We start from the raw sequence: 25,892 nt of genomic DNA, 5'->3' as shown, positions 1-25,892 counted from the left end.
CTTCCTTTTTTTTTTTTTTTTGTCTTAGATGCCTGATCTTATTAGTTTTATATTTTAGTAGTTTGGAAACTAAAACATCTGATCCCTACTTAACAATGTAATTCAATCAATATTTCTACAATACAAACATCTTAGAATACTTTCACTTTGGTCATACACTATCAATTTACACTCATAATTCTAATTCAATCTTGTTCTTGTCAACTTGAACAGTTCTTTTTTTTTTTTATGTTTTATTTATTTCTGAGACAGACAAACAGCGTGAGTGGGGGAGGGTCAGAGAGAGAGGGAGATACAAATCCGAAACAGGCTCCAGACTCTGAGCTAGCTGTCAGCACAGAGCCTGACGTAGGGCTCGAACCCACGAACTGTGAGATCATGACCTGAGCCGAAGTCGGACACTTAACCAACTAAGCCACCCAGATGCCCCCAACTTGAACAGTTCTTGCTTTTATTATTACATACAGTCCATATTTATTCATTTTTTCCATATATTTGCAATACCTTGCTTACCAATCCTTCTTGAATCATCTTAAGAGCTTCTTTTAAATTTTTTAATGTTTTTTTATTTTTGAGAGAGAGACACGGAGTGCAAGTGGGCGAGGGTCAGAGAAAGGAAGACAATCTGAAGCAGGCCCCAGGCTCTGAGCTGTCAGCACAGAACACGATGACATGGGGCTCTAACTCACAAACTCTGAGACCATGACCTGAGCTCAAGTCAGATACTTAATGGACTGAGCCACCCAGGCGCGCATAAGAGTTTCTTTTAGAGGCTTTGTTTTGTTGAATGAATATCCTTTGGAAGTTTTCTTTGTTTTCAGCATCTGTTGGCTCCAAACTGTTAATTTTTGGTAGAAAACATGTCTTTCATTTCATTTCATCAGGAAGGATGTTTCAAGCATTATCCATTACATTATTGAGATATCAGCTGCCAATCTAATTTTTATTCAGTTTGGGTATCTTGTGTAATCTCTCTTTTCCAACTTTTAACATCAAGCACTATATCAAATATTACAATTTACCTATGATGGGTCTGGATATAGATTATTTTTTAATTAGGTTGGTCAGGATTCATTGGACAGCGTGAATCCTAGAGTTCATAATTTTTATCAGCTTGGAAAATTCTTAGTCATTATACAGTCAAATTTAGCTTCTTCACATTCTTTCTATTCTCTTCTTTTACAAGCCCTCATATATACATCCAACAGGTTTATCTCTAGGGTAACCTTAATCCTGAAGGATACTGTATTTTGGAGACTCAGCTTTATGCAGGGGTCTCTTGTAAGACTTCATTATTTGGCCCATCTCGAGACTTTCTGTAAACATCCTGTGCCCCTCTTTTGGGGTCCCAGGCTCCATTAGATCCAACCTTAGTGTAACCTCTCAGGATTCCTGCTTTCATGCCACTTTTTTGGCTTCTGAGTATTCCTAACCTTTTTTACGCCCAATTCAATGATACACTTAAAATATAATAATTTGTATTTAGTTCAGTGCTTTTAGTTCTTTTCAAGTGTGAATATTGTTCATTGTGTCTAGATACTATTAGATATGGATCTTTTCAAAATGTGTTTTTTGTATTGAGGTGAATTTAGTATTTAATTTGTTGCTCAATAATTATCTTAACATTGTTATAAGGGACTAAATTTATAATACAATGTTGCTTTTTATTTGGGTGGTAACATTTTCCTCCTAAGTCAAAACCTGGCACGTTATAGGTCCTCTCTGGGTTATTCTTCTCATGAGATTCTCAAAGCTTCTAGCACAGTGCTGGATGTTTGATATGTATTTGCATAATACTGAAGGATTGATTAACCCTGTACTGAAAAAGAAGAATACATGCATTTTTTTTCTTGTGTTTGACTTGTAGTAATCAAACTTTACCTGATTTACTTTTAATCACTGTATTTTGTTTTTCTAGATTTTTAACACGTCGTTATTTGAACCACCTCCTCCAGGATATGAAAATGTTTCAAACATTGTGCCACCTTTTAATGCCTTCTCTCCGCAGGGAATGCCAGAGGTAAAGATGCAATACAATGAAATAAAAATAACAAACAGAGCCCCCTCATATATGCAGGCAATAATTAAACAGTTATAAGGAGATTTTTCATATAATCCAAATTTACCCCTTTTACAGTTAAGAAACTAGAATTTCTTTATAAGAAAGAGGACTATTTATTAGTTTGTTGACAACTTTTAAAGATAAAATGTACTACAGTGAGATACAGAAATCCAAAATGTACATTATTGTTTTTTGACAAAGGTATATACCTATGTAATCCAAGCCCCTTAGCACACAGAATATTACAGTCGCTTCAGAAAGTAACTTTATGCCCTTTCTCAATCGTTATTACACACACTCCCAGTCAATCGTTCAAGTTTTTGCCACCACTGCTTAGTTTTGCCTATTCTAAATATTCATCTAAATAGAATTACACAGCATATAATCATTTGTGCCCAATTTCTTTCACTAAGCATAAAGGCTATGAGATTCCTGTGTTTTAACATTTAACTCATTCTTTTTTATTGCCAAGTAATTTCCATTGTATGAAAATACTACATTAATTACTACTGCTGCATGGCAGTGATTAGTTTTCAAAGAATTTGAACAAGAGTATTGATGGCATTTTGAAATAAGGAGCCTGAAATTTAGAAAATTTTGTGTGGTCTACCCAATAAAGCAATGTGCCTAAATGTCATCTGAATTCTGCAGTCAATCCCAATTCTTGTGTGGTCCTTTGTTCTTTAGAAGGAAGCTAAGAAAGATAAATTTGAAAGAGTTGACTATAATTTATTAATATCTTTTTAAAAATTCTCTTTCCTATTATAATATTTGACAGGAAGTAGATTCAATTTTGGTTGTATTGGGTTGAGATGCCTGGGATATATGATATATTTACAAGAAGTTGCTAATTGACAGTTGGGTATATTGAAATATCACTCAATAGAAGGATAAGCATTGGCTATTACTGGAAACATCCTAAGTAAAAAATTTGCATTTAGAATTGGATATTTAAAAATCTGTCTTCACCAATCAATGAGGATTTGTTGCAAGAACATAAGGATGATTTTAATATCAGGCAACAGTGCCATATTTTTTAATAAGAGAGAAAAATACTATTTTATTTTCAAATGTATTGACTTCACTGGCTTACTTATAACTTAAAAACTTATACAAACTTTGAATCAAAGAATATTTTCTATTCTTTGAATAAAAAACTATTCAAATGAATAGTTTACATCTTACTTAATGGCATAATATTAGAAAAATTCTTCCTAAAATTTGGCACATAAATAGAATGCACACAATCATTTTATAGTTGACCTGAGATAGAAATGAGGCATTCAACAGTTGGAAACGAAGAGATAGTGTATTTTATTTTATTATTAATTTTTTTATTGTTTATTTGTCTTTGAGAGAGACAGAGTGCGAGGTGGGGAGGAGTAGAGAGAGAGAGGGAGACACAGAATCTAAAGCAGGTTCCAGGCTCTGAGCTAGCTGTCAGCACAGAGCCCAATGTGGGGCTCGAACCCACGAACTGTGAGACCATGACCTGAGTTGAAGTCAGACACTTAACCAACTGAGCCACCTAGGTGCCCTAAGATAGTATATTTTAGATCTCAGGTGCCCTGAAGTCACTTAGACTTGTTTCTTAGGTTAAGGTGCCTTACCATCATGGGCCCATGCATGATCCCTAATTTAATGTATTTTCTTTTCCTTTCATCTTCCCTATTCGCAATCTTATTCCTTCCCCCTCCCCCCAGTGTATTTGTGTCCTTGGCAATGTACATAGTATTCTTAAAAACACATGGCTTTATTTTGTGTTTGATGTATTTTAAATTTCCATAGGTAGCATTATACTTTAGGTCTTAACTTCATCTCTTACTATTTCCAGTCAATGTCCTTTAAAAAATCTATCCTGTTGCTTTATGTCAGGGTAGGTCATTATTGTTACTGTTGCCTGTCATTCCATGATATGTGCACACCATGTGTAACTTATCCATTCTCTTAGTAGCCAACACTGCTTTCCTCCTAAGTCCTCGTGATGATAGTGTTGCAGCAAGTAACCTCATATGTGCCCCTGTCTGGGCTTGCCAGGGTTTCTCTCTTTATGGTACAGCAGGTATGGGATTGCTGTTTTATAGGAGTATTTAATTTCCCAATGTCCAGAATATAGGAGTTTATTGCCTGCACTGGCATCCTTTTTTTTTTTTTAATATTTTCATCAACACTTGAAATTATATAACTTTATAATTTTTGCCTAAGTGTTTTATTTTAATTCATATTTCTCTGATTACCAATGAGGTTGCTCATCTCTATACATATTTATTTATTAGCTATTCTGGTTTTTATTCTGTGCAGTGACTAAATATAGACTAAGTATAGCTCTCTCCATTTTCTGTTGAATTTCCAGCCTTTTTCTTATTGAATTTAAGTGTTTCTTAAATTTTTCAATTATTTATTCCATATTGGTTTAAATATTATAAGTATCTTCTAATTTTTCATCTATTTCTTCATGCTATCTAAGCTGCTCTTTATTGAAAAGATACCTTTAGTTTTGATATTGTCCAATTGCTCTCCTTATGTTTTTACACTTTGGGTTTTCTTTACTAATTCTCCTCAATATTTACAGTGATGTATCTGTATAACCAGAATATACAGAAAATACTAACACATCATTATTTAAAAATATGGACAAATATTACATAATAATAGGAAGTAAGCAAAAAAATTTAATTTAAAATAGCCATAAAATATAAAATACACTTTAAAAGTCTTCAATGAGTTTGAAATAGTTTAAGAACACTGAAATTTATTGAACAATGAAAATACTATGTATAAAGAAACAGATTATGGGAGCACCTGGGTGGCTCAGTTGGTTAAACATTTGACTTTTGCTCAGGTCATGGTCTCACAATTCGTCAGTTCGAGCCCCACGGTGGGCTCTGTGCTGTCAGCTCAGAGCCTGGAGCCTGCTTCAGATTCTGTGTCTTCCTTTGCCCCTCCCTCATTCATACTCTCTCTCCTTCTCTCTCTCTAAAAAATAGATAAACTTAAAAAAAAGAAACAGATTATGTTTCTAGATAAAAAGAGTGTCATAAGGAGAAAATTATACCCATATTACTTTGTGGGCTTGCTGTATAATCAGTTAAAATCCCCAAATACTTTTTGGACTTTGACAGAATTAATTTGACAGGTCAAATAAAAATATAATCTAGAAGTGTCTGGGTGGCTCAGTCAGTTAAGCATCCAACTCTTGGTTTCAGCTCAGCTCATGATCTCTGGCCTTTCTGGGTTCGCGCTCCTTATCAGGCTCTCTGCTGGCCGTGCAGAACCTGCTGGAGATTCTCTCTCTCTGCCCTTCTCTCACTCCCACTGTCTCTGTCTCTCTCAAAATAAACTTTAAAAAAATATGTAATCTAATTTTTGGTTTTCAAACTTCAGCATGTATCACGATAATCTAGAAGGCTTGTAAAACACAGGTTCTAGTTCCCACCCCCCTGAGTTTTGTAGGTCTTCCTAGCTTGTTTCCAGTAAGACCCTAAGTCTTGATTCTGTAGGTTTAAGAACCACGCTTTGGGAGCCACTGGTCTTTCCTCCCAGTTCTGTTTCAACTAACAAGAACAGGAAGGTAGAAGCTTGAAGGAGACAGAAAATTCTAGGCTGACAATGCAAGATTGTATTTATTCCCAGTCATAGAACAATGGTACAGTGTAAACTTTACAAGAAGGTCATTGTCTGAAAACAAAGCTTTTTTCTAACAGTGACAACTTGCATTTGTGAAGTGCCTGGAGGACATATCTATCACACTTGTGTTTGTTTTCAAAATATCCAGTCATTTTTAAACTAATATCTTCTCCAATCCATCCTTCATCATAATTTGTTTTGTGAGGATTACAGATTTATCAAAAGATAGCCACAATTTATAGGCATTTAGGGAAGTAGTCTTCCCAAAGTTAGTGATATTAAATAGAGATGCATTTTAAGTAGGACACTGGCACTAAAACAAAATTCACTGAAATCAAATTGGTTAATGTCTCTATATTCACAGAATGAAAGCTAGCTCCAGAGAAGGCTAACAATTATAAATGAGACATATGGTGCTGTCATTACTGGTGCATTAATATTGCATTGTCTGAAGAAGAAATATAAGAGCTAAAAGTAATCCCTTCACTGGAGCAAAGATTCAAATGTCACCTTCTGAGTAGACTTTCCTATTTTTATTTAAAATTGCACCCACCCAAGTACTAGTTACTATTTGTCTATTCTGTTTAAACTTTGAAAACTTAATTTTGACAACGCTTATCACTTTTTAATATACTATATAATTTACTTAGTTTTCAATTTATTATTATCTTTCTGCTTTTCACATAAATGTAAGTTCCTCCAAGGGCAGGGATTTACTGTATCCCTAATTTTTTTAATGTTTTTTTTTTTTTTTGAGAGAGACAGAGTGTGAGTGGGGGAGGAACAGAGAGAGAGGGAGTCACAGAATCTGAAGCAGGCTTCAGGGGCTGAGCTTTCAGCATAGAGCCCAAAGCAAGGCTCAAACCCACGAACTGTGGGATCATGACCTGAGCCAAAGTCAGGCACTTAACCAACTGAGCCAAACCAGGCACCCCTCTTTTTAACTTTTTAAATTAATCTACTTATTTTCGAGAAAGATAGAGAGTAGGGGAGATAAAGAGAGAAAGGGAGAAAGAGAGAATCCCAAGCAGGCCCCAAACCACTAGTATTGCTAAGTGAAGGGCCCAAACCCTGGCTCAAACACAGGAACCATGAGACCATGACCTGAGCCAAAATCAAGTGTCAGTTGCTTAACCTACTGAGCCACCCAGGTGCCCCAACAAATGACCTTCTTAATACTCATCCCTCTTGTAGCCCATCTTACACCGATCTCTCTCCATCAACCCTCAGTTTGTTCTCTATGGTTAAGAGTTTCTTGTGGTTTATTTCCCTCTCTCCTTTTCCCCTCCTCCCCTACCTCTTCCCCTAGTCCTGGATTGGACTAGGATGTTCTAGTCTTTATACTCCCACACTTATCAGTCACTGAATGTGTGACATCCTAAGAAAGGGCATGGCCTTGAGGAGGGCGCCTGACTGTACCTGAGGCAATCCCTGAAGAGGCTTGAGAACTGAAGTTTGTCTGCCAAGAGCCTTCATTGCAGCCGGAGCAAGACTGTCTTCACTGAAGGGGAATCTGGGCAGCGCATCCCAGGGTCCAGAACAAATACATTTTACTTTAGAGTAAAATTCTTTGGGGAAAGGAGGACAAAACTGAAGTTTAAGGAGAAAAGGCATGATAATAAAATTCTGACTGAAGAATGCATTCCTATATTTTTCAAATGGTTGACATTGAATAATAAATCAGTGTAGTGTGTGTATTCCTTTGGATACATACAAAAATTGATGTAAAATTGCTTCTAAAAATGTTAATACTTATAATATGCTGGAAATTGCATTTGTTATACATCAACTTAAAATTGATAAGCAATTTTAGATGTCAAGTAAATGTATGAGAGAGTACATTGCTTTTCAAAATTAATTTAGGGACTAGGTGAGGAAAAAGATGAAGAACACTGGTCTAATCTAACAGGTCATTTTGCAAATGAGAATATCGAGACACAGAGATGTTTTAAGACTTGCACACCGTCATACTAATAATATGAATCCAGACCCACAAAGCCATTAAAAATTACCTGACCTCTCTTCCTTACCTGGTGGTTGTAGAGAGTCATTAAGCTACTATTTGTGAATGTACTTCTAAAAGAATAAAGCTCTCATTGAGTTTCTTAACCTAGGGAGCCTAGCCCCTTCAAATTGTATGTGGCAAAATGTATATTCGTATACATTTGGGGGGGAACACTTCTATACTGTTAGAGTCACTATAGAGGAGATATATAAACAAACCTTACTGTTAAGTTCATACGTCTCTAACCCAGCCAATTGCCATAATTCAAGTTCTCCCATGAATCTCTTATGCGAGACTCATGCTTTTCTGATCCCATTGCACGCTCATGCATCTTCCTTCATTCAAAGATGCGAAGCCGTAGTCATGCAGGGAAACCTCCTTGCATTAAACCTTTCTTGTTCTAAATCATTCCTGATCTCAACAGGGTGATCTAGTGTATGTTAATTATGCCCGGATTGAAGACTTCTTTAAACTAGAGAGGGACATGAAAATCAATTGCTCTGGGAAGATTGTGATTGCCAGATATGGGAAAATTTTCAGAGGAAATAAGGTAAATGTCATTTCTTTTTCCTTGTCTCCAAATATAAAAAATTATGTCATATCTTACATGTGTAGAAATGTATCATTAAAACTATCTGAGGACCATGATCCTCTCATATTCTATAACGTGAATAGAAGACACAGGTACCAACTTATAGATAGGGGTTTTACTTTGGGTCATTAGAGTTTGGGCCAGTGATGAAGTTCAGAGAGAACAGAGCAGACTCTTCCATATTTACAAATCATGCTTGTGGTTGACAAAGAAGCATGCATGGGATATTTTATTACCATCATATCTTTGTTTTAAACATTCTTTGAAAATATTTACCAAATTAAATTTTAATAGAAATTGTTGTTATAGGGAATCAGAGAAACCAACTTATTATCCATAGCAGCTTTTAAGAATTACTGTCGCTTTGATCTGCAAATTTTTTTCCTCTTTTGTGAGAAATTAAATTTCAAAAATATCCCCTTACAGATTAAAAGATAGAGAAATCTGGCTTGTGGGGTCCACTTGCTTCCTGTGCTTCTAAACTAGTGCAAGAAAACAGCAAGTACTCACTATCACTATTACAGGCATTTTCCAAATCTGTTGCTGTGGGGGCTGATCTAGCCTTAGAAACCCATTTTTAGAACTTGAAGTAGTAAAAAGCAAAAGCCAGTTCTCTGTGAGATGTCCTTTGTTGTACATCTAATGATAAAAGGTTGAAAATAAAGTTTAAATGTAATTTCAAAAAAGCTGAAATTATCAATTTTGGAACAACCAGCCTGAAACAAGAAAGACATTGTGCTTTTCCAGATTAAAAATGCCCAGCTGGCAGGGGCCAAAGGAGTCATTCTGTATTCAGATCCTGCTGATTACTTTGCTCCTGGGGTGAAGTCCTATCCAGACGGTTGGAATCTACCTGGTGGCGGTGTCCAGCGTGGAAATATCTTAAATCTTAATGGTGTAGGGGACCCTCTCACACCTGGCTACCCAGCAAATGGTGAGTGATAAGGCCTTAATTGTCATAGGAAACTTAAAAACATGCTTAAGTGATTTTATGAAAGGATTTCCAGACAAAGTATGTCTTTTTCAAATTCTCTGTGCATCGAAGAATTAAGTTAAAGAGTTTCAGGCTCTGAAAATTATTGCCTTAGGTCCCTGATGTCTTCTTATTTGGAACCCTTGGGCCTGATGGGTTTTGGAAATCAGACATTTTCTGATATTTAGAAGTAAAGTAATATGAGGCATTTATTGCATAACACCCAGGAGGCTGGGATGGAATCCAGAGAGCAGACATATAAATAACTTTTGCAGCAAAATATATGAATACTCATCCTCAGCAGAAGTAAATAATAAATGATAAAAATTAAATAAATAGCCACATGTCCTCTCAAATTAGAGTTGGATGTCAAATGAGTTTGCATCAGATCAGGTTTTGATGCCACATAAATTCCTTCCAAATTTATGGTTTTTACAGTTTTTGGATTTCCTAATTGTGGATAAGGGATAGCAGACAAGAAGTTTTACAAATCCCCAAAATGCATATTTAAAATATAGAGTCCAGAAAATGCTTGTTGCATCTTTGTTCTGTAAACACGATAGTGGTCACTTTCTGCAAGTGTTTCCTGAATGACAGCTCTTACACATATCCATAACCCTAGAAGCTTCCGAGTACTATTGCCAGTACTTGACAGAAGAGAAAAGTAACCACTGCAGCACTACTGAGGGGTTGGGATCTACTTCTTCCCTTTAAGACTGTAAATCCTTACCAAAGGGAGCCAGTTCATTTTGAATGTACTCAGCTATTTGATGACATTTACAAAACTCTGTGATCATTTCGTTTGTGTGATTTAAAACCAGCTAAGGTGTATAACTTGTATAAAATAGGTCACCAAAGTATATGTGTCATTTTCATATTTATTCTTCATCTGGTTTTTCTCTCAAATTGTAAGCTTTAAAGCTTATGTATTTAGGCTTTATGAATCTTCTTGGAACGTAGTACAATGTCATAGATTTTTTTAAGCAATAAAATTATCCTATAATAAAATCACATAAATATACCTGAACTTCACTTACTTCTGCTTTTTATTCCCAAGTTTAAAAAAATGCAGCTTCTCTTAATTTCTGTTTTACAAAGCTAATATGATGAACATAAAATGAACTTACCTGGAATATTTCTGTTGATTATCCTCAAATTTAAATGATAGTATTTCCCTATGGGTCTTGTATTTATTGAATTTACTTTTGTGCCCTATTCTTTTTCTTCTTTCCCTTTTAGTTCTACTTTTTATTCTGGAATAGTTCTAAAATACACAAACAGATAATTATGAACATTTTGTCAGTCTCATTTCATCACTTTATCTTGCCTTTTTAATTGTTACTTTGGAAAATTTTTAAATAAATCCCATATAATGTATCGTTATGTCATTTTACTCATAAAATGAATATGCTTTTGCAATCACCTACAGTTCTTGTTAGATAATTTAAAAATTTGGAGAAAAAACTGGAAAAAATAACTCCTATTTTTTAATCTGAAGAAATGACAGAATGTTTTTATTTTGAAGTAGAGCTTATATGTGATAAAATACACAGATTGTAAGACTGGAGTTCAATGAAAATTTTAAATTGCATATATCTATGTCACTCAAAATAAGATATAGGACATTTTCATGACTCCAGAAAGTTCTCTTGTACTCCTTTCTGGTCAACCAAAACAGCTTGGTTTTGAACTTCATATACAAGGACTCAGTGAGTATTTTTTTTATAGCTCGCTGTTTTTATTCAGTATAATGATTTGAGATCTCGCCATGTTATTGTGTGTCATAGTAGTTTGGTTTTTTAATTGCTGAGTGGAATTCTATTGTGTGACTGGGCTACCGATTGTTTATTCAAGCTGCTGTTGACAGACATCTGCACTGTGTCCTGTGTTTAACTGCCCAAATTCAGCTACTGTGAACAATTTTGTGCAGGTCTTTTTTGTGGAGATATATTTTCCTCCTTCTTGGGTAAGTACCTAGAAGTAATTGCTGTGTCATAGTGCACAATTCTGTTTAACCTTACTTTTCCAAAGAGTGATCCAAAGTGATTATGATTTTACACGCTTGCACGGAATGTATGAGAGCTTAAGTTGCTCCACATACCCGCTAACATTTGAAATTATCTTTTTATTCTAACAGTTCTAGTAGATGCAATTAAAAAAATGTGTTTAATGGGATTTACAGAAAAACTTTTGAAAGGGACTGAATTTGTACTAAAGCATGTCCAACTTTTTTCAGAATACGCTTATAGACGTAGAATCACAGAAGCTGTTGGTCTTCCAAGTATTCCTGTTCATCCAGTTGGATACTATGATGCACAGAAGTTCCTGGAGTAAGTGTGTAAGAAACGAGCAGATGGCTCTTTGGATAATTCTCTTTATGGGCAGTCTCGACTATGGGCAATATTAACATCTGAGTATTTCTCCACTATTCAGAAATACTGAAATTCTCTTAGATGGTGGAACCTACAATTTTACCACTATTTTAAAGAATAGTGGTTATTTTCTGGAATTTATATAGTGGTATCTGATGTGTGACAGTCATGAGAATGACTTTCAGTTTCCAGCTGCAGGGGGCATGACTGATCAATGGCCTTAGCGACTGTGCTTTGAGATCCATAACCCAGTTGGTGTCAAGGCCATGCTTCCTCCTGGTGCTCCCAGTCAGTGAATAGTTGCAGCAGGGACACTAAAACAGGCCCATTACTGGGAGGCACAAGACTCTTCTCATGGGAGACTTTGGCTCAGGATTCTATGACAGGCTCGCCCAACTAGACAATGCCACCCATGACCTTTAACTTCCTTCCTTTTCTCCTTTACCTCATATGAGACCTGCATTGCAGTCTACTGGCTTTTTCAGCCTTCCCTCACACCCTTCCTATTTCTCTCACAGCCTTTTCCCCTAATAAATCTCTTACTCATCTAACCTTCCATATTGTCTAGTACTTGGATAACTTGGAATAACATACTGGGAAAGCGATTCCTTGTTATTTTTATCTCTATTCCTCTTCCCTCTCTACTTTCCTGACATTGGAACCCTCTCCCCTTTTCTGCCCTGCTGTCTCTCATCTGCATGTCCCTTGTCCATCATCCTTCAGGAGGGAGAGGACATGACTTCTCTGAAAGTAGAATTGTTAGAGAAGCATCTGGCCAGTTAGTACCTTTTCTTAATTGAGTTTTAAGCATTCTTAATCATTTTATTCTAGTCTCTATAAGAAAACTTCTTATGACCTAATACAATGCCCTCCTTTTTTACAGTTGAGGAGGTTAATTTTCAGAGAAATGGAAGGATCTGTCCCATTTAAGGGCAGATTAAGAAACAGCACCCTTGTCTCTTTTATTTAAAGGCTCTTAGCTTTTACAACATGGGTTATGATTCAGGATCCAGACACAACTTTTGAGGGCACAATGGATAATGCATTTGTCTAAACATATTTATAAATCAAGTCAAATATTTGTGATATTTAAAAGATGAAAGTGATTGTAACATTACATGTAATATTGGAAAAATGTCAGTAACACTTATCTTTAATAATTGGTAAGTAGTCAAATACATCACTGGCTATGATAATGCATAGAACCATTAAAATATAGGTTGTACAAGAATATTTAATGTTATGGAAACATGCTTATGCTATATATACTACTAAGTGAAAATGGCAGATTTATCTATATATCTAGGTATCTATGGAAATATCTATATATAGATATGCAGATATGTAAAGACAGAATAATCTCAATTATGTTAGTTTTTAAAAAGTGAACCTGTATTATCTTTGCAATTAGAAAAATAATGCATGGAAGGAAAGATCATATGGAATTGATTTGAAGTGTATGTAACCAAGTTTACCATTTGGCTGCTCTGAATAAATAAGTAGGTCAGCATCAGCTGGGTCCTGAATGTGTATTAGAATTACTTGATCAGAAAAAAATCACAAATGCAGTTTATCCCTAATGTATTTAAGTCAAGTTCTCTAAGCTATCTTGTAAATACAATCACCATTTAATAACATAATTTCTATGGAAAAGTGAATTTTGCACTAAAAACACCATAATTTAAAAGAACTTAGGAAACACAATCTACTTAGAAGTAGGAGATGATCTTTATCTATTAAAAGCAATAAGACAGCTCCTATTTCATCTTTCATACTTTCTTTTTTTTTTTTCAATGTTTTATTTATTTCTAGGAGAGAGAGAGAGAGAGACAGCGTGAGCAGGGGAGGGTCAGAGAGAGAGGGAGTCACAGACTGAAACAGGCTCCAGGCTCTGAGCTGGCAGTCAGCACAGAGCCCGACGCGGGGCTCGAACCCACGAACCGCGAGATCACGACCTAAGCGAAAGTCGGACGCTTAACTGACTAAGCCACCCAGGTGCCCCTCATCTTTCATACTTTCTAAGATATATGAAACATTCTATATGATTGCCATTTAGTCATAATTTTTTTTCAAAGAACGTATTGTTTGTTTATGAATTTCACTATGAAAATGTACTCCTGCTGCACACTTAGGAGTATGCTAGTTATCCCTGATAGTCAATTCTCAGATGCCCACAAATGGTTACCCGTTTAGCAATATGTATTAATTAGAAAAGAACTGGCAACATCATAAAATGAAAGTTTCTTAAATGTGTGTGAAGACGGGAAGAGATATAAAATCACATAATGGCCCAAGAATGCTGAGAATTTCAATGAAAAGTTGATGAGATGTGAAGTGCCTTGGTGGCTCAGTCACTTAAGTGTCTGACTTTTGGTCGCAGCTCAAGCCTTGATTTCACAGTCATGAGTTCAAGCCCTGTGTTGGGCTCCATGCTGGGTGTGAAGCCTACTTAAAAAAAAGAAAAGGCTGATGTGAGTTATAGTAAAGCGAAACCACATTTACTTGGGTAGGAGGGAAAGGAACGGTATAGTTTTTTCTATTCTTCTTTACATCTCTATTGAAGGGAAAGTGATTATATGCTTTTCATTTGCCTCCCTGAGTAATTACCAGGATTATGATAGCAGCACCAGCAATAATAATGACAATAATAATAACAATAGCATCTAGCATGCTATTATTTGTCAATTTCATTGATATTTTATAAGAATCAACTTTTGGTATCATGGATTTTCTCTGTTGTTTTTCTCTTTTATCTACTTAATTATTTTTGTTACAGTCTTTATTGTTTCCTTTCTTATGCTTGATCTGAGTTTAGTTGCTTTCCAGTGTCCATTTTCTTAAGGTGGAAAACTAGTTTATTGAATGATGTCTTTCTCCCTTTTAAATGTAGATGTTTCCAGCTGTACTTTTCCTCCAAGCACTGCTTTAGCTGCATTCCATAGGTTTGGATATGTCGTGTCTGTGTTTTTATTCATCACTAAGTATTTCCTAAATACTCTTGGAATTTTTTCTTTTACCCATTGGTTATTTAGGAGTCAGTTCTTTGATTTCCATGTATTTGCCTATTTCCCAAATTCCCATCTTTTATTGATTGTTAAATTCTTTCCATTGTGCTTGGACTAATAAACAGATTCTATAATTAATAAAAGGGTTGCATGACTTGAGTCTTTTAAATTCATTTAAACTGATTTTATTGCCTAATATATCGTGAAAAAAATGTTCCATATGTGCTTGAGAAGAACACGTTTTCAGCTGTTGTCAGATAGCATGTTCCAGATATGCCACATGACATTTCTGGCTTGCCAACTTCTTCAGCTCCAAGTCTGGGATAGATAAGCCAAAAAAGAAACTGAGGAACTCACCACTTTGTTTTTTCTCATACCCTGAAGTCCCAACCTAGCCTTTGAGAGCCTAATGTTTGGTATTCTGTACACTTATGATCTAGAGAATTTAGCTGTACTTAACTGGAAGAATAAAGTACCTCTCCATCTTTCCAGAAGCAAAGTCTTACTTCTTTTCAAGCTTCTGTCATGGTGCCCTGATCATCTTATAGCCCAGCCAGACAATCACTGCGCATTACACTTGCTCTATACTTTTTTGCATCTGTACCTCTTTATGTCATACTTAGAACCTAGAATGCTCCCCATGTCATCTTCCCATACATATATCTTCACTCATCAGTTAAAATTCAGATAAGTAAAACCTCTAAAACGTTGTTCATGATCCCTTAAGCTAAATAAAGCTATCTTTTGCCTTTAGAAATTTCTCTACCATTTGTCTTGCTTTGTTTTATATTATTGTTGACTTTATATGTATCTTCTTCTAACTTCTGACTAAACTTTTTGGTGGAATGACTGTCACATACATATTTGTGTTCCTTATAACACAGATGTCTTGAGTATATCATGATGTCTTGAACATTGTAGACAATCTTTGCCAAATGTACAAATAAAAAGTAATTTGCTGCAGGATATAGATTTTAAATGCCATGCTGTTTGTATATATTTATTGAACATCTACTATCAAGTCCTTTCAGAGACATTTTCAACATTTACATATATTTCCTGAAATTTGTATGGCTTGCAAGTTTAATATTTAACTTTTTAATTTTCTTGGAATTTATTTTTTATTTATAGAGTGAGGTCAGTACCTAAAGAATGTATATTTAATTATATGTCAGTAACATTTATTGACGAAAACTTCTATTCTCCATAGATCTGTGATATTTCCTGAATTAATACATCCAGTTCTTATATTCAGCTATTATATTCTATTTTGGTCATCTGTTTACTTGTCCTTGTGGTACACTATAATTTCCACCTTATAGTTTATTATTTTGTGGGAATATGGGCTATTTGTTACCTTCCTTATGTAATAATAGACAATTGGTTGTTATTCTTCCTGTTGAAAGTACCTTTTTATATTTTTCATGTTTTTATTTTGAAAAGGAAATATATTTACACAGTTCAGAGTTCAAAGGGGTGTACAGGAAGAGGCTTCCATCTAACTCATTTCCACCTTAAGAGCAATTAGTGTTGTTAACTTACAGTATATAATTACAGAAATATTTTATATATAATCAAGAATAGGTATATGTTTCTTTGCTTGTGCTCTACAACTTTTTATTAATGATTATTTGTGGGGTGAGGGATAGAGGGAGGGAGACAGAGGATCTGAAGTGGACTTTGTGCTAATAGCAGAAAGCCTGATGTGGAGCTCAAACTCATGAACCTGAGCCGAAGTCAGATGTTTAACAGACTGAGCCACTCAGGCACCCCTGTGCTCTACAACTTTTTTACATGCTAAGTACTCTGCTGTTTTGACTGATTATGCTTTCTACCATTGTAATGCCTCTTCATATTACTTGATGCTATCTATGTGAAATTTTAATATAAAAAAAGACAAATAAATTTTATAGTATATTACTTGAAATGATGTTTATTAGCCAAACTCATCAGTGAGATGGGGAAAAAATGAGTAAGCATTTACTCCCTGATAGAGCATTTTAAAACAGAATATTACTTATAATTAGGCCTCCACGAGAATATAGTCTAATCAATTGCTTTATCATTGTGTGTTCAGTAGATTCTAGGTCAAGTGGAACTAGTCACATTTCCTCAAATAGTTAGGCAGGGAACAGCACCTGTGTGTAGGCACAGAACAAAGCAGGAAGCTGTAAAGCATGCTCCTTTGCAAAGCATGCTCCTTTGCAAAGCCTAGAGTGCATGAAATTCTATGATGACAAATAAAGTCATAAAAGATAGATTGATATTTTCCACACTCTTCATTTTCTCTTGAATCATGTTCTTCAATTTGCTGCAACTTAGCAAAGGTACATTTGGTTTCTATGCCCAAACCAAGAATAAGTCAATGCTCTTGAAAGAATAAAGGCAGATATGTTGAAATAAAACCACAAGAACGCCTTCATTCCATAAACACTATCATATTACCTTTTTCAGTCACCTGCTGAGAAATAACCAGGGCTATTGGCATGTACTGACTAGTCTGCTTGAATTTTCCTACCCTTCATTTTTTAATTTTTTATTAAAATTAAATTCATTTTTTAAAAATGTTTATTTCTGAGACAGAGAGAGAGAGAAATACAGACAGAGTGTGAGAGGAGGAGGGGCAGAGAGAGAGGGAGACACAGAATCTGAAGCAGGCTCCAGGCTCTGAGCTGTTAGCACAGACACTGATGCGGGGCCCAAACCCATGAACTGTGAGAACATGACCTGAGCCGAAGTCAGACTTAACCAACTGGGAGCCACCCAGGTGCCTTACTACTTAAAAATTTGCAGGAAGCTTTTAGGGACTGTTGATTGAAGTAAAATCATTTCCTTTGCTCTTCTTCACTCCCCAGTTGACATGAGAGAACTTTTACCTTGTAAAAGATGACCATGTCCATATTTGGGGATGTATTTATCAGTAGAAGAAATAACAAGATGGAAAATCCCAGACCAGAATTTGACATCAGAGGCATTTTAAACTGGCTTTCTATTAGAAACTGGGAACCATGAGTCTGGATTCTTCCAAAATGTTTGACCCTCAGCTATACCACTTACCAGCTGCGTGGCATCAAGCAAGTTACCTATTTCTCTAAGCCTCATGCCCTCATCTTTGAAATGGGAAGTATGGTAGACTCTGCCTCCTAAGAACCCTAGTAGGAGTTAACTGGTATATCCCTGACTCTTGAAGCTATCATGAACAGGCAGTTCAGAATGCAAGCTCACTGACACTGTAACTGATAGCTCCAAAGTTTTTCTTCAGCTAATAATACTTTTTGTGTTCAACAGGAAAATGGGAGGATCAGCACCACCAGACAGCAGCTGGAAAGGAAGCCTCCAAGTGCCCTACAATGTTGGCCCAGGCTTTATTGGAAACTTTTCTACACAGTTAAGAGACTATTTTTGTTGTAACTCTCTTCCAGACAAGGAAAACATTTTTCAAAAATAAAACACCCACAGAGGATGAATGGAAAATAAAATATATCTGGTACCAACAGGAAACAAAACCACAGGTTGTAGAGGGGAATACACCCACATCATTAGTACTGGACAGCTGGACAATGTAATTCTTGCATGTGTACACAGAAATTTTAAAAATGATGTAAGAGTTAAAAAATTGTGGGTGGCAAAGTGTTAACTGGTATTTTCAGAACACGTCCTTTATTTTTGCATTAGAAAAGTCAAGATGCATGTCCATTCTAACAATAAAGTGACCAGAATATACAACGTAATCGGAACTCTCAGAGGAGCAGTGGAACCAGGTAAACTAATCATTTGCTCAGAGAATATTGATCGAGCAATCCTTCTGGGCCGGGTACTGCTCTGAGCTCTGGGAATGCAAGGTGAACAAAGTAAAGTACTTCTTGGCCCTAGTGGAACTTACAAGGACCCAAGATATATAAATTTAAGGTAATTTTGTATTGTGATACATGTTTGAAGAAAAGTAAATGTGGGGCTGGGTTGGTTAGATGCCTGAGGTTAGTAAATGTTAAGTTGTGCATACTTCAATTAAAGGATCCAGGGTGAAAGGTCAGGGAGGGATCATTCTGAGGCCTTTTCTCTGGGTTTTCTGGATTTGTTTACCACATAGTTTGCTTGAGGAAATGTCCTCATGATAACTACAAACATCTATGCGAAAGATAACACTCAGAAAATTAAGGTAACCTTGAATTAATGAATCCTTTACATAGTCTTATTTTCCATTGAAGTTAATGAGATGTATAGACACATGATTTCCATAGAATTTCAGTACCCTACAGATTAGTATATTTTGTAAATAGTCTTACTTCATTGTGTTTCAGTTCCTTAGGAATTAGGGTAATATATTTCTTACTAGCAGGCATACAGTTAAATCACATATTTTTCATAAAAACAGTCAATGCTTTCTTTCAAGGATAAAGAATACTGGCTTACTTCCAGAGGTTACTAAATAATATATAACTGGCAATTTATTGAATCTTACTGAGTACCTGTTTTATGCAAGTTCTGTATTAGGCATTGAGGATAGAGGGGAAAAAATGAAGACATGAGCCAGCGACAAGGAGCCAAATATTCAAACATGGTAAAAGCTTTGTCAGATATGGTAGGATTGCTCTGAAAGCTGGATAGTGGGAGCAATTCTCTCCCCTGTGGAAGCTAGGAAAGGGTCACAGAGGGGGAAATTGTTGATCTGTGTCTTGAAAACTGAACAGGAGTAGGAAGTGGAGAACGTACTATGTGGACACTGTGTTCTCTTACTCTGAAAATACTGGAAGCAAAGTGTTAAGTAGGTAAGAGGAGTGACAGAGAATTCTAAAAAGATATGTATAGAATAATTCCATACTTACTTACCATTACTTATATATTTTTAAGTTTATTTATTGTATATGTGTGTGTGTGTGAGAGAGAGAGAGAGAGAGAGAGAGAGGGAGAGCGTGCAAGTAAGTGGGGGAAGGGCAGAGAGAGAGGAGAGAAAGAACCCCAAGCAGGCTCCACACCATCAGCGCAGAACTGGATGTAGGTGTTGAACTCATAAACCATGAGATCATGACCTGAGTGAAATCAAGAGTTGGACACTTAACCAACTGAGCCTCCTAGGTGCCCCATCACTTATTGAAGTACATTGAAGTATACCTTTGCTTGTTCTATCCATTTTCTTCTTCCATCAAAATCAGACCAAAATAGTACATTTACACAAGTCTTCAGGAACCTTGCTATCTTTCTTTGAGTCATGAGTGCTCTGTGTTTAGATGCTCTTGACTCATTTGCAATTTGCTCTGTTAATTGACCTGGAAAGACAAATAATTTTGCAATGATGCTTCCTAGACAGATATGTCATTCTTGGAGGTCACCGTGACTCATGGGTGTTTGGTGGCATCGACCCTCAGAGTGGAGCAGCTGTTGTTCATGAAATCGTGAGGAGTTTTGGAACACTAAAAAAAGAAGGTAACATAAACAAAGTGAAAAGGTCAACCACTCTGAATCTCAGTTTGGTCCTCTGTAAAGTGTGTAAAATTACCACCTTCTTACAGGTCTGTGAGAAGGATCAACTGACTGGATACGTGCAAATATCAAGTGCTTTGTAATACCTAGTAGCATAGAATAGCTTTCAGTAACTAGTGGCCATATTACTCATGAGGGTTAGATAATTATATTGTTTACTTAGTTTTGCTTATTTATATAATAATGTTTACATTATTGACATTTATAAAATATAATCTGAAATAAGAGAATGATACTGTGAGGGGTCGCTCTTGACAACAAAGAAGGTGGAGACCAGTTTCTTCACAGGAGAGGACAAACCAAAATTAGGTCCTGGGTCAACGTGTCTTGATCAGAGAACTGTGATCAGAGGTTCCGTAGGCCCATCTAGCCTCACACAACAGGTCAAGGGCACCAAGTAAGGGAGGGAATTCAAGCTCCTCTGAGAAGTACTGGCCTCCCTTCCTAATAGGAGTTTCGGAAGTTTGATGTTTGCACTCCCACATCCTCAGGCTTGGTGTGCTCTCCTAAAACTTAGGTTTACGTTCCTAGCACCATTGCTTCAGTCCTTTTAGAATCTTCATATGAAAACAAAAATAACATTTAGTTCAAATGGTTGCTTTTTAAAATAAATCACACAGTGAGAGCAGAAAGTCCACTCTGTTTACTGACCCTGCAAACGAGGATGTGGGGGCTATAAGTGTGAGCCATGTTTTTTAGCAGCAATCACAACCAATGACAAAAATATATTAAGTTGCATGATACTTATTTTCTCAGAGAAGGTGCTTTCACGTATTCGTTGTTTTGAACTCTTAACAACCAGGGAGAAGTTTACTTAGTTATTTCTGTTTTCATTTCACAAATAAGCTAACTAAGTTTTACAGAATTTAGCGTATCACCCACGGTTGTATAGCTAGTGTGTAGCAGAGTCAGAGATCCCAGGTTTAAACTCAAATTTCTGGCTACCAGCCCATGAAACCATGTCTGTCTTTAAAACAAAATGTAAAGGGGCTGTATCTTTTTTTCCCACAAAAATATTTTATATTTTAAGGACACAGAATTGTGAAGACCTAAATTTACATAGCTCATGAATTAGGTAGTAGTTAGCATTAGCACAAAAAAATTCATGATTTTGCAGTAAGATTCCCTATGATAATTACAAAAACATCACAGTGACAATGATAGAGTGTGCCAAGAAAGTGCAATGACGAGGAATAATAATTCATAGAAAATGTGAATATTATTAACAAATTGACAAAAATAAAACACTGGACTCAGCTGTAGGGATACACATTCTTAATAAGCCCAAATGAACTATTTACGGAAATAATGACACACTTTCAGAGCACATATGAAGTGCTGTGTTTGTAAACATGACTCCAGTTAATCTTCCTAACAATCAAGTAGTATCTTCATCTTTACTTTGCTCATTCTGATGTACAGATGAAGAAGGGGAAGCTAAGGAATCTTGCATAACTTCCCCTCGGTCATACTGCTAGTAGGTGAAAGAACCAGGATTTGAATTAAGATCTTTCTTTAACTACAGGGTCAGTGTTTATCACTCCAAGCCATATTACCTCCTTGCTGAGTTATGCTGAATTATTGCAGCAGCCACAGACAGCAGTATTGCTAACTGAGCTTCTGTTGACTAATTCTGGCAAAGAATGGAGTGAAATCACACAAGCAGCTAACATTGAACAATTGCGTGTGTGATGCCAGAACATGGAAGAGTTGTAAGGAATTTTCTCTTGGCTCAATCTGCTCTCAGAACACAGACCACATCTAGCACTTTCTCTTCCATTCCAGGGAGCTGCAGAGCACAGGTGGCTTCCTGCATGTATCCAATCATTATAAGCCAATTAGAATATTATGACCTAGTGGGATTTTTGGTATGTCTACATTTCCCCCTTTTCAGTGCAAATGTGCTTGTTTGTACTGACACATCAGCTTTAACATCTGATAACGTTATGATAATGAAATGATATAAGTAAAAATTCTCACCACAGTTCACTTTTCCTAAACAATCAGTGGAGTTTTAGTGTTGTTTTGCTGTTGAGTTTTACAATGTCTTGGACATATGATGTATTTTTCCCAGCATTTATGTGTATACACATATATTTTAGGGTGGAGACCTAGAAGAACAATTTTGTTTGCAAGCTGGGATGCAGAAGAATTTGGTCTTCTTGGTTCTACTGAGTGGGCAGAGGTTAGTTCATAATTTGCTACAATATAAATTTTCATAATAAACAATTAGGACTCAATTCTCAAGGATGTAAAAATAACAAGTGAATTCAGTGAGAACATATTCAAACTTTTTTCCAGAAAATCTGAAATAACATATCCTTGTCCAAAAGGAAAAATCTCTTTGTCATTAAAAAATGCTTTGTTTGAATTTTAAAGCTACTTAATGTCAATTTTCAAAATAATTTAATCTTCATTTTCTGGGAGTACAGTAGTAAATAAGTAAATTCACTAGAAACCAAACATCAAAATAAGGTATCACACTTCTACTACCCTTTGCAAATTAACTACTAAAGCTAACTGCATTAAAATACCTCCTTGAGTTTATACAGTAAGGTATACTTTTGACATTTATGTTCCTTATATCTTAATGACTGACTCTAAATTAAATCATGCTAAAAATGAGGTAGAAAGTCTCACTGCAAAATATTTGATAGGCCCCCTTAAAAGTAAATGTCCCTTTATGCAGAAGATGTTATACACAAACCAAATGGTCATCACAAACCAGAAACCAGTAGTAGCTATGCAAAAAATAGAGGACGGAATCCAAGTATATCACTAAAGAAAGGTAACTAACCATGAGAGAAGAGAGCAAAGGAAGAGAGGAACAGAGAAAAACTATAAAAACAGCCATAAACAAGTAACAAGTTGGCAATAAGTTACATCCCTATCAATAATTACTTTAATGTAAATGGGCTAAACACTCCAATCTAAAAACATAGGGTGATGGAATGGATTAAAAAACAAGACCCATCTACATGCTGCCTACAAGAGGCTTATTTTAGACCTAAAGATATATGCAGATCAAAAGTGAAGGATGGAAAATATTTATGCAAATAGATGTGAAAAGATATCTGGGGTAGTAATACTTACAGTGGACAAAGTAGACTTTAAAACAAAGACTGTGATAAGAAACAGAGAAGGATGCTATATAATCACAAATGATACAGTTATAAGAAAATGTAACAATTGTAAATATTTATGTGCCCAACATGGAAGCACCCAAATACATAAAGCAGTTAATAACATACATAAAGGAACTAATTGATAGTAATACAATACTAGTAGGAGACACCCCATTTACATCAGTGGATAGATAATCCAAACAGAAAATCAAAAAGGAAACAGGGGCTTTGAATGACACATTGGACCAGATGGATCTAACAGATATATTCAGAACATTCTATTCTAAAACAACAGAATACATGTTCTTTTCAAGTGTACATGGAACATTCTCTAGAATAGATCATATATTAGGCCACAAAAAAATCTTCAACAAATTCCAAAAGATCAAAGGCATACCATGCATCTTCTCTGACCACAATGCTATAAAACTAGAAATCGATCACAAGAAAAAAATCTGGAAAGAGCACAAAATGTGGAGGTTAAACAACATGCCACTAAACAATGAATGGGTCAACCAATAAATCAAAGGAGAAATTATAAAAACACATGGAGACAGATGACAATGAAAATGCAGTGGTCCAAAATCTTTGGGATATAGCAAAAGCTATTATAAGAGGGAAGTTTATAGCAATATAGGCCTAAAGCAAGAAGCAAGAGAAATCTCAAACAACCTAACCTTACAAGTAAAGGAGCTAGAAAAAAGAACAAACAAGAACAAACAAAATACAAAATCAGTAGAAGGAAGGGAATAATAAAGATTAGAGCCGAAATAAAATAGAAACTAAAAAAATAATAGAACAGATCAATGAAACCACCAGCTAGTTCTTTGAAAAGATCAGTAAAGTTGGTAAACCTTTAGCTAGACTCATCAAAAAGAGGGGGATGGGGATGGACTCAAACAAAATCAGAAATGAAAGAGGATAAAAAACAACCAGCACCATAGAAATACACAAGATTATGAGAGGGTATTATGAAAAATGTTATGTGCCAACAAATTGGACAATCTAGAAGAAATAGATGAATTTTTATGAACATATAATTTACCAAAACTGAATCAGGAAGAAATAGAAAGTTTGAACAGAGAGATTACCAGCAGTGAAATTGAATCAGTAATCAAAATATTCCCGACAAACCAAAGTGCAGGACCAGATGGCTTTACAAGTAAATTCTACCAAAAATTTTTTAAAAACCCTCAAATACCTATTCTTTTCAAACTATTCCAAAAATAGAAGAAGAAAGAAGAAAGAAACTTTTATTCACATATAATTTACCAAAACTGAATCAGGAAGAAATAGAAAATTTCAATAGATCGATTACCAGCAATGAGATTGAATCAGTAATCAAAATATTCCTAACAAACCAAAGTGCAGGACCACTTGCTTTACAAGTGAATTCTACCAAAAATTGAAAATAAAAACAAATACCTATTCTTTTCAAACTAATCCAAAAATAGAAGAAGAAGAAGAAACATTTGTTATATGAGGCCAACATTGATCTGATACCTAGACTAGATAAAGACACTATACAAAAAGAGAACTACAAGTCAATATCTCTAATGAACATAGATGCAAAAATCCTCAACAAAATGGTAGCTAACTGAATACAACAGTACATTTAAAAAATCATTCACCATGATTAAGTGGGTATTATTCCTGTGTGGTATAATGTTTGCAAATCAATCAATGTGATACATCATATCACTAAGAGAATGGATAAAAAACGTATCATTTCAACAGATGCAGAAAAGCATTTGACAAAATACAACACCCATTGATGATGAAAACCCTCAAAAAAGAAGGAACCTACCTCAACATAATAAAGGCCATATATGAAAATCCACAGCTGACCTCATACTCAATAGTGAAAATCTGAGACCTTTTTTCACCTAAGGTCAGGAAGAAAACAAGGAGGTGTCACCACTTTTATTCAGCGTGATACTGGAAGTCCTAGCCACAGGAATTGGACGAGAAAAAGGAATCAAAGGCATCCAAATTGGTAAGGAAGAAGCAAAACCTTCACTATTTGCAGATTACAGTATCATATATATAGGAAACCCTAAATTCCACAATCCACCCCCACTTAAAAAAAATCCTACTAGGACTTACAAATGAATTCAGTAATGTTTCAGGAAACAAAATCAGTATACAGAAATCCACTGCATTTCTATACATGAATAATGAAGCAGAAAGAGAAATTAAGAAAACAATCCCATTTACAATTGTAGCAAGAATAATAAAATGCCTAGCAATAAACTTAATCACAGAGGTGAAAGACCTGTACTCTGAAAACTATAAAACATTTATTAAGGAAATTAAAGATGACACAAACAAATGGAAATATATTCCGTGCTCATAGATTGGGAGAATAAATATTGTTGAAATGTCCATACTGCCAAAAGCAATCTACTGGTTGGACGCAATTCCAATCCGTATACCAACAGGTTTTTTAACAAAACTAGAACAAACAATTCTAAAATTTGTATGAAACCACAAAAGGCCCCAAATGGCCAAAACAATCTTGAATAAGAAAAAGCTGGAGGTATCAAAACTCTAGATTTTAAGTTATAATGCAAACCTGTAGTAATCCAAACAGTATGGCACTGGCACAAAAGTAGACACATAGATCAGTAGAATAGAATAGGATGCCCAG

General features: G+C 35.5%; 1 protein-coding gene across 3 annotated transcripts in view; it reads left to right on the top strand.

The window, feature by feature from the left end:
• Nucleotides 1–25,892, top strand: part of FOLH1B (folate hydrolase 1B) — an 80,973-nt gene that overhangs the window by 13,086 nt on the left and 41,995 nt on the right. For 2 of the 3 annotated variants that reach the window (XM_039253688.1, XM_039253687.1), the window contains exons 4-11: nt 1,919–2,020; nt 8,119–8,244; nt 9,034–9,220; nt 11,496–11,589; nt 17,925–18,023; nt 18,312–18,397; nt 19,941–20,060; nt 22,220–22,302. In XM_039253688.1, coding sequence (XP_039109619.1) covers nt 1,919–2,020; nt 8,119–8,244; nt 9,034–9,220; nt 11,496–11,589; nt 17,925–18,023; nt 18,312–18,397; nt 19,941–20,060; nt 22,220–22,302 — 897 coding nt within the window. Of the gene's footprint in view, nt 1–1,918; nt 2,021–8,118; nt 8,245–9,033; nt 9,221–11,495; nt 11,598–17,924; nt 18,024–18,311; nt 18,398–19,940; nt 20,061–22,219; nt 22,303–25,892 lie in introns of those variants that run through there. The other variant, XM_039253690.1, reaches the window with a different exon arrangement.

This window comes from Hyaena hyaena, unplaced genomic scaffold, assembly GCF_003009895.1.
Source record: "Hyaena hyaena isolate Hyena2069 unplaced genomic scaffold, ASM300989v1 scaffold_462, whole genome shotgun sequence".
NCBI lineage: Eukaryota > Metazoa > Chordata > Mammalia > Carnivora > Hyaenidae > Hyaena > Hyaena hyaena.
The sequence above is the reverse complement of the archived record's forward strand: the minus strand, read 5'-3'. Positions and strand labels throughout refer to the sequence as shown.